Here is a 12,374-nt window from a genome sequence, read left to right as displayed (position 1 = left end):
AGGCAGGTGGCTTTAGGAACAGAGCTGAGACGGTGAATGACTCAACCTGAGACTGACAGCTGCTGGTCTCTGCTTTGGCTGATTTCCCCCTTTGCAAATGGTTATTGGCAATTGAAACTGCAAATCTACTAGCTGCTCCCCTATGTAAATTGCATTTACATTTAAATTGTGCATTCTTCCCAAGGATGGGGTTAGTAAATAACCAGCAGATTAGGCTTGAGGAGAGGAAATTGTGCCCCATATCAAATCTGAGACTGAAGTGACATCTGGCTTTTACTATTTCCATTATTTTGGTTTAGTAACAGCATGTGGCATTAAGGGAAGAGAAAATTGGATCTACATTTTAATGAAAGGAGGAAACTCAGGATTTAGATACCTTATCATATTGAATACCTAGTCGACTGGCAATTAAACTTGCCAAAAAACTGGGATAAAATGTCTTCACAGCTATGAAGACAATGAAAGCAGAACAAGCCAGTGCCCAGAACCACAGGGATAAGACTGACAGGAAGGCTGTGCACATTGACGCCAAATATTTCAGGATTTCACAGGCCACAGGAATTCTCAGATGGAACAATGCTGACAATAGCAACATGAATATGCATGAGGGGAGCTTGAGAGGATGGTCTGTTTGAAGACAAACGTGCAGGATAGCCAGCTCAACCCAGAGATGTTTGAAGTCAGCTGAGTTTAGCCCTGCTTGGTTTCAAATTCCAGGGGTTTGACCAAGAAAATATAAAAAATGCCTGCCTCTTTCCAACAGTCTCACTGTTGGAAACGGAAGCGATTCCACCTGCTGGCTGATTTTTGTTGAAAGCAATTCTGGGCCATGTAAACAAAATGCTTCCGCATCCTAATAAAGCAAGCCTATCATTTATTTGCTTTGATTGAAACAAAAGTGTCAATTTTCTAAGTCTTTGTCTGGTGAATTCAGTGTTTGGATGCTGATAAGGGATCACATCGCATGTTTGGAAACTGGTGCTCTATTCAGAACTTAGGAGTCACAGTCTGGAAGCATTCCTTGCCATCCACCCCAAGATGCTTCAGTATTTCCCAGGCCTGGAAAAGGCTGGTTACAGGGCAACATAAGTGTAAAAGGGATGGAGCCTCCAGGCAGAGGGAACGATATGGAAACTCTGAGGCCAAGGCTCACAAATAAATAAAATAATGGAAATGTGTAGGGTTTACTGGGTGCCAAGCTCTTCGTGTGTTTTAATTCACAGAGGCCTCATGTCAGTCTCACGGGGAGAGTGCCAGCTGTCATTGCCACTGCAGGTGGAACTCAGTCATCTGCAGATGGTAAGAGATGGACTGGGGTTCCACTTTAGGCTGGCTCGGCTCCTCAGTCTCCTTTAAGCCCTTTCAGATGGTTCCATTCCCCCTGGTGTTTAATGAACACACTGTGTTTTCTCACAGTTACATTTTGTCTTGCATAATTGTTTTGAAAACCACAGCAGTTTTTCATGAAAGACTCCAGCTACTAGTACGATGGCTCTTTCCCTAAAATAAAGCAGCAATAAGATCTACGTTTTGCAATGTAATGATAATATATGTCTCAGCTGTCTTTCAGGTATCCAGAGAATGGAATGAGACATGAACGTGTTTTAAAGAGGCCCATGCCATGAGACTTCCGTGTGGTCAGAACATGCCCTCCGTCCTGATTTTTCTTTCTTTTAGTTAAAAGACAAAACTTTCTTTTGCATATGCATGTGTGGTATGTTTGGACACTTGCATGACACAGTGTGCGTGCGTGCGTGAGTGCGTGCGTGCGTGCGTGCGTGTGTGCGTGCGTGCGTGTGTGTGTGTGTGTGTGTGTGTGTGTGTGTGTAGGTTGGAGGATAGATAACTTTCAGCTGCTCATTCTTTCCATGTGAGTCCTAGGAATGGAACTCAAGCCATCAGGCTTAGTGGCAAGTGTCTTTATCCAATTAGCCATCTTGCCAGCCCCAGATTCCTCTTTTTCTTTTTAAATTTTATTTATGTATTTTTTAAATGTATGAAGGATCTGTCTGCGTGTATGCCTGCACACCAGAACAGGGCATCAGATCCCACTATAGATGTTTGTGAATCACCATGCGGTTGCTGGGAATTGAACTCAGGACCTCTGGAAGAGCAATCATTGCTCATTGCTGAGCCATCCCTCCTCCTCCTTCTCTTCCTCCTCCTCCTCCTCCTCCTCCTCTTCCTCCTCCTCTTCTTTTTGGTATTTTGGGACAGGGTTTTTCTATGTAACTGCCTTAGCTGTCTTGAAATTTGCTTTGTAGACCCTTGAACTTACAGAGATCCACCTACCTCTGCCTCCAGAGTGCTGGGATTAAAGGTGTGAGCTACCACATAGGGCTCTTATTTTCTTAATCGAAAAATCCTTCATGTGGATCCAAGTCTCTTCCGATTTCCTATTTCCCTGTGACTTTTGATGATGGCCTGGATGCTGGCATTTGTTCGACTTCTCGTTTCGCCTCCACATTGCTTGGCACCATTTAGTCCCAGGCAGCTCCTCACTCCCTGTGTAAGATGGTAACTTGTAGCCTCTTCAAATATTCACCACGGCACTCTGCCTCTGAAGTTAGCCAGTGCCTCCTTCTGCTTGAACTTAGCTTAAGTCCATCAAAGTTGCTGGGCTGGAGGGATGCTGCTGATGTCACACTGTCAGTATTGTGATTGTCACCATATCTAACAGGCAAAGAAGGGACAGTGTTCATGGCAACCCTTGGGTGAGACTCACCCAGCTGAGGTAACCAGCCTGACTGCAGACTTCAGACAACCATGTGAAGGGGTGAGTGAATTAATCATCCAGTTGGATTCCATTTGAATATTTGTCTGCCATATGTGTGTTCCCTCTAGGCAATTGTCTAATGTCACTTGAAATTGATGAGAACTCTTTGGAAGGTTATTTTTGGGAAGTCAGAGAAACAACAGACAGCTGTTCTCTGGAACAAATGTCTGACGGATCTGCCTTCCATACCAAATAAATAAATGAGTAATAAATAAATAAATAAATAAATAAAATCTGAGCTGCTGAGCCACAGTGCCCTTTTCCTTTCCATCATTAGACTGATTTCTGGAAAGGTTCATCCAATTTCCCAAACACATGGAGAAGGCAGAAACTAATGTTAACCAAGACCATGTTTGCAGAAAAGAAGCATAGTTTGAAGCACAAAATTGCCCAAGCAAGCGTTTCTGAGTGCTCTGTCATAGGTCACACAATTCCCTGGCTTTTTCTAGATTGTTTACGATGTACTTCCTAATTGGACATTGATGGAGCACCAATAAAAGCAAAGTCATTTCTTAAAATGGGACTCTATCTTCCCCGGGCTGAGTGCTTAGCTTGTTTTCCCTGCAATATTAAAATCCTTGAAACCTGTTAGAAACGAGGTGCAATAAACAAGTCCTGCAAGGCAAGCCCATGAAAAGGCCTCACAGAGGAGTGACTCTGCCTTTCTCCACCTCATTCAGTGGTCGATGGGGTGGGAATCAAGAGATAAAGGGTATAAAATAATTGACTTGAGGCTGTACAAGTTTAGACAGATCAAGGTTTCACAAACCGATATAACCTGATCTGTGTGGAGAATTAAGCATTGGCTTTTTCCAAATGCCAGTCCATCAACTACAGTGTTTTCTAGTCCCTAATAAAAAAAAAAAAACCAAAAAACACTGTTAACTTGATGGCACAGCTCAGTAGGTAAAGGCCCTTGCCTGTCGACCTACATAGTGGAGGAAAAGAACTGATTAACAAGTTGTCCTCAGACCTACATACGTGTGCTGTGTGTGGTACCCACCCATCTTCACAAGTGCTTATGCACATATGCACACAATACATGTAAATAAAAAAAAATTTAAGGCCTTTAAAAACTGCATCTCATTGTGCTCAGTGTTAAACTGCAGATGTGAAAACCACTACAGCTTGTGATCTCTGAGCTCCTGGTAGCCTCAGGAAAAGGAGGGCAGGGAAGAAATAACTTTTCTAGCTCACTGAAAACAAATCTCTCTCACCTCTTTCATATTTAATTAACGGCTTATCTTTCACGGTGCTGGAGTCCTGAGTAGCATCTTCCAGAGCAGTCACGGAAATATTCTGCTTGTTTTACCCAGGTAACTTTTCTTACAGTAGTTGAGTAGAAAAGTTCGAAATCACTGATGCTCCCAAGTTTTGCCTCAAGGCTACCACTCCCAGCAGGACTCTGGCAGAGAACAGAAGTGGCAATATGTGCCTTACCACCTGTGCTGTAGTGTGTATTTGTAAAATTATCTTCATGAATTTAATATTTTCCTGCTTCAAGGCGTCCACTGTCAGAGAAGAGGCCAAGTTTCTATCAGTATGGTGGATGTACAGTGTTTGAGTGACAATGAATTGCGCAAGCAACTTAAGAAGCTTGGATTTTCACCTGGTCCAATAATACGTATGTTTACAGTTAATATTAGGGGGTGTCCATTTGGTTGCTTACAGACTACTTCCAAAGTTTAAATCAGAAAGGAACATATGCAGTAAAAACCACTAAAAATATAAAGAGGAAAACAGAAAGCCATATGGAGGGAAGGTGTAAGAGACAGCCCCCGGTCCTTACAGATTGGGAGGGAGATGGTTTTTTTTTCCTCCATTTTTTTATTTATATCAGAAATAAGATTGTTTTACATGTCAATCCCAGTTACCTCCCCTCCTCCCCTGCCCCTCACTAACACCCTACCTATCCCATACCAATTCTGCTCCCCAGGGAGAGAGAGGTCTTCCATGGGGGGGTCTCCTTTGGGATAGGGCTTAGGCCCTCCCCCGTGTGTCTAGGCTGAGGTAGTATCCCTCTATGTGAAATGGGCTCCCAAAGCCCACACCTATGCTAGGGATAAGTTCTGATCTACTACAAGAGGCCCCATTGATTTCCAAGGCGGGAGATTTTTTTTATTTGTTGTTTTGTTTCAATGCTGAATATTCGATTATTACATTAGTCATCTTGGGTTTTTGGATGTGCCCTATATTTTCATCATCTCTATGGTCATAGGTAACCATGTCTCACTTGCTCTCAGGTGTATCTAACACCTGGTTATTGATAATCTGTAGGCATTCTCTGATTCTATAATAGTAACTTCAGGGGCTGTGGGGTCCACCTCATGATTAAAAGCCACAATTAGCCAATAATGTGAGGTCCTAAAAGAAAGATCTGGGTTGTAAAATAACTTCTGAATTCTGTGTATGCAACAAGGAATAATTTAATTCTCCATGTTGTTTCTCAGCTTCCACCAGAAAAATGTATGAAAAAAAGTTAGTGCAATTGTTGGTCTCGCCTCCCTGTGAACCTGTCATGAAGAGACTTAAAAAGCTGCATGAATTTGAGGACAGTGATGAAAGTGAAGGTACCATTGTCTGTTATGCTGCCAGATGGCAGCTTCACATTTATTAATACCCTATCCAGCATGACTTACACACTGTAAATGATGTGCATGCTGACCTGTGAAATAGCCGTGTGGCCTCTTTTTGCACAGAGCCTACGAAATAAGCCCTTAGGCTGCAGAGGAATCTGAACAGCAATGTCTGTATTCACATGGGAGACAGGGCTGGATAAGATGTCGGGGGAAGGACTAATTAGTGTGTGCATCCTTTACCTAACTAGACTCGGCTTTTGTGTGGATTCCTTAAAATCAACTCCTATAAGCAGGTTCCAGCCTCCTGTGAGGTCTTAAACTCATACATTTCACTATGATTTTCTTTGGATTAGGTGATTTCATGCCCAGAAAGAAGGATGAATCAGCTTGTACTTCTCTGAACTTCTCACATACAAACGGCTGACAGTAGTTTTGGAGACTGAGTGGGTGGATTGGAAGCTGTGGTCCCTAGAATCCCTTTCCTTTGCTCCCAGTGGCCTTGGCCCCAGCAAGCACATTATGTAAAGCAGCATAAATCATACACCCAAAGTAGTTTCTGTCTCCTGGGTTCTCAGAGGATGGCCTTGGAGGGCCCCACTATAAATCCCACAAACATTTCCTAGGAGTCCCCTGTGAGTCCAGAGAAACAGCACCTAATGTGACCACCCATGTCTTTTGGACAGGATGAACATCAAGCCCTTTAATCCTCACAACACTTAGCCAAAGTCAGAAAGCTACAGTGATGTGGTGGTTTGAAAATAAGTGGCCCTTAAAGGGAATGGCACTATTAGAAGGTGTGGCCTTGTTGGAGGAAGTGTGTCACTATGGGGGTGGGCTTGAGGTTTCCTATGCTCAAGCTATGTCCAGTGACACAGTTCACTTCCTGTTGCCTGAGGATTAAGATGTACAACTCTCAGCTCCTTCCCTAACAACGTGTCTGTCTGCCACCATGTCCCACCATGATGATAATGGACTAAAACTCTGAACTGTAAGTCAGTCCCATTTAAATGTTGTCCTTTATAAGAGTTGCCATGGCCATGGTGCCTCCTCATAGCAACAAAACAGTGACTAGGACAAGACACTAGTCCCAAATCACATCATTGAGGAGTGGCCCTAGGAGACGAGCATACATGGGATATGGCATGAAGAGCCAGACTACCTAGCTTCACCATCACTGTCTAGCCTCACATAGCAGGAATTCAGTTTATAGAGTTAGGGTAAAAAAAAAAGACAGAACTGCATGTGCTGGAGGTTTATTTCAATGTAGGGCACTTGCTTCAAAATACAATGTGTTCATCAAGTATAGGCAATCAGGTAGAAAGCACAATTTTAAGTGGCAGTCCTGAGTTCAAGTCTCAGCTCTGTCACTGTGTGTGTGTGTGTGTGCGTGCATGCGTGCATGCGTGTGTGTGTGTGTGTGTGTGTCTGTCTGTCTGTCTGTCTGTCTGTCTGTCTGTCTGTCTGTACATATGCCTGTGAACCCAAGTGGTTCTCAGGGCCTTGTGCATATTGTATTTTGAAGCATGTGTGATACATACATAAGGATGATTTTCCATTCTTATTAATAGTTCAATTAAACAGTGCAATTGCTCTCTGGAAAAAAAAAACTTGATATTGGATGGACACAGATTTATTCAATGGGCACAGCCAGCTAATTTGGAAAAGACCATAAGATTTAGGGATAGATCCCACTGGCCAGTAGGTAGGCCACTGTACAAGTAACAGTGGGACAAATAGCTGTCTCAGACTGAGGTCTTCACTGTTTCCTGCCCTCAGAAGAAGCTCCGGGAACTAGTTCATCCACAGAAACTGTTCAGGGCTGCCCATAAAGTCAAAGCTGTGATCAGCTCAAGCTAGTTCAAGCCTAGGGTCCCCTTCTCTCTGCCCCTGCAATTCCCAGGACACAGTTTCCACAGACATGTGTTTCTGCTGGGACTGAAGAAACTTGCTTTCCATTGGTGAGCTTGACTATTTTCAGCTGGGTCTACCCAGGTTGGAGGTAGAGATTCTACTTCTCATGAAGTCCTGGGTTGTCACCACCAGTGCTTGCTCCAATCACAAAACTGTCCTCCAAAGAAGGCCTGAATTGTGTATTTAAGGTCAAGTTTGTCACAATAAGCTTCCCAGTGCCATTAGAATGAACCCTAGGTTATGTGGGCTCATTCTGTCTCAGCTTGGACCTAGGTCACAAAAGCACCTTATTGGGGTGAGGGGTAGGACTGGAGAGGACAGCAATGACAGGAAGCTCACTAGGTTACACAACCAGTGATTAGATTTTTTTCATTTTCACTCATTGTTTTGGGCAATGGGTGGACTTAGCTTTAATTGTTCAGCCTCTTTTGTTTTTTTGAGGGGGAGGGTGGGAGATAGGCTTTGACTATGTAACCCAAGGTCAGGAATTCTCTATGTGGACCAGGATGCTCTTGGACTTGCAGTGATCCTCCTGCCTCAGCCTCACTACTGATGGAATTACAGGTGTGTGATTACAAACCTGGCCACCAACCTTCTCTCTAACTTCTTGGATATCCCACTTGAGATGTATTGCCCTGAAGTGGTGGAGGATGTCTGTAATTCCATCTCTGGGGAGGCTGAGATAGGAGGCCCTCAGCTGGGAAGTGGAGCCCGGAATAAATAGTGAAACCCTGCCTTAAAACAACAAAAGAAAAACAAAATACCTCTATGAAATGCAAGGCTGAATGCTCATCACCCCGGCGTCCTCCTTAGATCCCAAAGTGTCACTATGGGCTGCTTCTGCTGCTGGCTGTTCCTCTACTCAGAAAGCCATTGGCTTCCCCTTCATTAGGGTGCTGTTCTAGACAGGAGGCAGAAAGTCCTTCCTCTCCCGACATCCAGGGACAGACAGGGCTCACAGCTGGTTGGCAGGGACGATGCTAGACTGAAAACAGCTGCCCAGAGAGCAGCTCTCAGAGGCACGCAAACATGACAGCCAGCCCTGTCCCCCAGGAGGCCTGAGCACGTTTCCCTCAGCTCCTGCAGCTCTGGAGGAAAGCTCTTTTCTCCACAAAGGAAGGGAGGGCATTGTGAGTTTCTTCCCCTCATGAAAGCACACCGTGGCTGAGGAAAAAACAAAAGGAAAACCCAAAAAACAAAACCACTTAGTGTTTATTTCTTCTGCTGTCTTGTATTTTCGCATGGCCTATTTTCTTTTTGTTTCCCCAGATCCAGCAGTAAATATCATTTTGAAAGGAAATATCAAATTCTCAAAGGACAAAGTCAAAGAATGCAAAAAAGTACGTACAATTCTAATGTGTGAACATTTCTACACACGCGTTAAACACAGGGATTTGCATTTTTCAGATATAAAGAAGTCCACTGTATTTTGTTAGAGTCTCAAAGTCCTAGTCTAAAACTGATCTTTTAATGAAACATTTTTGCCTTTCGAAATGATTTTTTGTGTTCTAGGCAAAACCCAGAGTACCATAGTTCCTTTTGCCCCACAGTGACAGACCAACCGTGTACTTCACGCTTCCCTAGCACCGTTCGCTCACATGTACACACTGAACTTGGTTCTAGGCCCACTGTGAACACAGGACAAGTGTGAGTCTCTAGTCTCCTCTCCTTGACAGCCAGATACTGAGATGTCGTTTCCACCCCCACCACGGTGAGGCTGGAGGCCAAGCATGTGAAGGGACTCCCTCAGGAGAGACCTGGCTGGTTTAGGGGCCCTGGCCACTGCTTGTTTGGGCTTGCTTTGGGGAAACCAGTCAGCTGTACCAGTCAGATCTTGCGGGCCTGGGGGTTGTCGAGAGAAGGCAGGCAGAGCATGGGATTGGCACTCTCTGAGGGAATCTCACATTGGCTTCTTTCTCTGCTCTTTGCCCCGTACTATTTTGAGGTCTGCCTGGTGCCTCTGCCTTTTTGCTTCTCAGGCTCGCCACTCCGTGGGTTTCCTTCCTGACTACCGTCTTCCTCTCTAAATGTCCTTATGCTTGAGGCCTCTAGCTCCCGTCCTTTCCTCTTCTCTTTTGGGCTTCCCTTGACACCTCTCCTGTGATAATTCCTCCAAGACCCTTCCCAGGCCCTGGCCTGTGACAGGTTGGTTTATTCGGTCTCTAAACTTCCCTCCTCCCTGCATCCAGTTATCAAATGATCCCTCACACTCATGAGTATTTTGCAGGTTGGAGGGATGTGTTCATACCTGGCCACATGGCCATTCCCCTGCTACTGTACAGGATAGATAGACATGGGGAGCAAACACATTCTCACTCCCATCCAGCCACACAGGTCTGCTTACTGCTCACCATCGCTGTCCAGGCTTAAGGCCCCAGACCTCTGGTGGAATATCCTTTCCTCATAGCTCCTTATAAATAGCAATTTGCAAATTCTAGAGTTTAGAACAGTGTTTTTTTTTTTTTTTTTTTTTTTTTTTTTTTTAAACTTCTTACAGGCAGGGCCAGGTGGTTCATACCTCTGATCTCAGGAAACTGAAGCAGGACAGTCAGTTCCATGCTAGCCTGGGCTACGTGGCAAAACCCTATCTCCAAAAAAAATACCAACCAACCAGCCAGCCAGCCAACCAACCAAGAAACCTGGAGCTGCCCATGTAACTCAGCAGCAAACACTGACTATCATGTACAAGCTCTGGGCTCCATCCAAGACTTCCACCCTAGGGAAACCCCTCTTCCTCTTCTCACTGCTATCCCACTGCTAACAACTGCATTGTTACTGTTTTATTTGAACAATTGTGGAATCTCTCAAAGCAGGTTCTGCCTCTGACTTTCCCCAGTTCCAATGTACATCTACCATCAGAGGCTTAGTAACGCCACTCACTTGTTCTACCCCACCAGGACACTGGGGTACTTCCGGTTGCTTTTACCCCTCCTCATCCAGTGGAAGCACCTGGTGTGTTCTCTACAGCATCTTCTGCGCCTCCATACCAGCTGGTCCTTAAAGCTGGAGTTCTTTTCATTCTTCTCATGCCCGGCTCTTTTTCTCCCTGCTAAGATCCTGTGATTTTGTAAGAGATGCTTCAAAGGCCACTCGTGTGAATCCCTTTGAAATGACACTTTATCCCATTCATTAGCGGAGCCATCACAGGGTCTTGCACCTGACAGGAGCCTAAAATGTACTCACCAAGCCTATCACACAGTTTTAGCAACAAATAGGTTAGTTGCAATTGGATTCTGGGATTTAAACTACCTGCAGAATTTAAATACATGAAAAGAAACCCCAGGTAAACAGGACTATAGCAGCAGCCTCCCATTCAGAAACAGTTCAGATTTGATGAAGTGATTCTGAGCGAGCATAGCATTTTCTAAAAGGATTTTTAAAAAGTCTACTAAATGGCTCACTAAAGGAATCCTTTCTATTCACTAAACCTCAGTTCCTCAGAACACCCTTTTGTCTAGATCTTACAGAGATGGTCACAGAGGAAAAAGCAACCTTCTTACTTGAAACACCTAAGAGTGGATGCGGCGGCCTGTGGTCTTTGCTTTACATAAACCCGAGATAAAGCCACATCGGCAATAGAACTAAATGGAAAGTTGGTGATGGCACAGAATCTTTTAATGTGAAGGATTTATATAAGCCATTTTGATGCTTCAAAAGGCCTCCACGACATCTGTTCCACTTTATATCTGGAAGTAAACGTAAATAAGCACTCAGAGTTCCTTGTAAAGGTGGTGTAGAAAGTGTGTTTATGTAGACTTTTGCTGTATGCACTATTTGGAGCAGTGGTCTGCACCAAATAATCTTGTCAGTGCCTAAGAAGGGAGGGGTTGTATTTGTTCAAAACCCTCTGCTTTCCTTTTAGTAGTGAAGTACAGCTGTCTTGAGACTCGGACTATGACAGTTGCAACAGCCTACTTAACATAATGAATTTTGTCAAACAACATATATAGCTGCAGATTTGGTCACTAAGACCACCCAGAAAGCCAGATCAGGGCTAGGGTGCAGTTCAGTGGTAAAGTGCATGTCTAGCAAAGGTTCTTTCTAGTGTCTGGGTGAGAGCTAGGTTTGCATGTACAAATCAGGCTCCCTGTCTCCTCCTTCAAAGGGGTTTACAGTAGCTAACAGAGCTAACAGCCTTCACTGGCAGCTTGTAGAAAATGGGATTTGAGTAAGGTGCCTGTGTGATTTATTACCAAACAGGATGAAGAAAGAATGGGGGTTACTAGTCAGGGAGACTGGAACCACAAGAGTAAGGCAGGGCTGTCTTGGTCAGAAAAAGGACACATGGTCATCTGGGGTCAGTTCCAAGGACTGAAGTATCTGTGTGTGTACACCTCACCTGGAGAGGGATGCTGTAGCCAAAAGCCAGAGGGCAGGTGGCAAGCTGGTAGGGCATTATGGAATATTAACTTAGGATGTATTACATTCGTTTATGCTGTGGGACATTTATTTAATGATGCAAAGATGTGTTGCATTCTTTTTATGTAGGAAATTCATTGGGGGAAGGGAAAGAAGAGAAGGGAAGAGAGAGGGGGGAGAGAGAAGAAAGAGCAAGAGAGAGACAGAGAAAGTGTGTTTCGTTCTTTTATGCTGCATTTGTTTAACTCTGTGAAGCTGTGTTTCTTTACCTGTCTAAAACACTTGATAGGTCTAATAAAGAGCTGAACAGTCAATAGGAAGGCAGGAGAGAGGATAGGTGGGGCTGGCAGGCAGGGAGAATAAATACGAGGAGAAATCTGGGAAGAGATATCTAGGAGCAAGAGAAGGAACAAGAAAAGATGGGGCCAGTCACACAGCCAGCCATGGAATAAGAAGGAAAGAAAAGATATACAGAAATAGAGGAAGGGGCTGGGCGGTGGTGGTGCACGCCTTTAATCCCAGCACTCAGGAAGCAGAGTCAGGCGGATCTCTGTGTTTGAGGCCAGCCTGGTCTACAGAGAGAGTTCCAGGCCAGCCAAAGCTGTTGTTACACAGAAAAACCCTGTCTCGAACACCAGCCCCCACAAAAAGAAAGAAAGAAAGAAAGAAAGAAAGAAAGAAAGAAAGAAGGAAAGAAAGAAGGAGAAATAGAGGAAGGTAAAAGCCCAGGGGCAAAAGGTAGACGGTGT

The 12,374-nt window shown here is 44.4% G+C and overlaps 1 protein-coding gene across 1 annotated transcript in view; it reads left to right on the top strand.

The window, feature by feature from the left end:
• The first annotated feature begins 2,223 nt into the window (after window positions 1-2,223).
• Lemd1 (LEM domain containing 1) overlaps window positions 2,224-12,374 on the top strand; it is a 35,398-nt gene continuing 25,247 nt past the window's right edge. Inside the window, exons 1-4 of the mRNA XM_035445695.1 lie at window positions 2,224-2,776; window positions 4,281-4,400; window positions 5,227-5,346; window positions 8,536-8,606. Of these exons, the coding sequence (XP_035301586.1) occupies window positions 4,319-4,400; window positions 5,227-5,346; window positions 8,536-8,606 (273 nt within the window). The 5' untranslated portion in view covers window positions 2,224-2,776; window positions 4,281-4,318. The remainder of the gene's footprint in view (window positions 2,777-4,280; window positions 4,401-5,226; window positions 5,347-8,535; window positions 8,607-12,374) is intronic.

The sequence above is a fragment of the Cricetulus griseus genome, chromosome 5 (assembly GCF_003668045.3).
Source record: "Cricetulus griseus strain 17A/GY chromosome 5, alternate assembly CriGri-PICRH-1.0, whole genome shotgun sequence".
NCBI lineage: Eukaryota > Metazoa > Chordata > Mammalia > Rodentia > Cricetidae > Cricetulus > Cricetulus griseus.
This window is presented reverse-complemented; position numbering and strand designations above follow the sequence as displayed.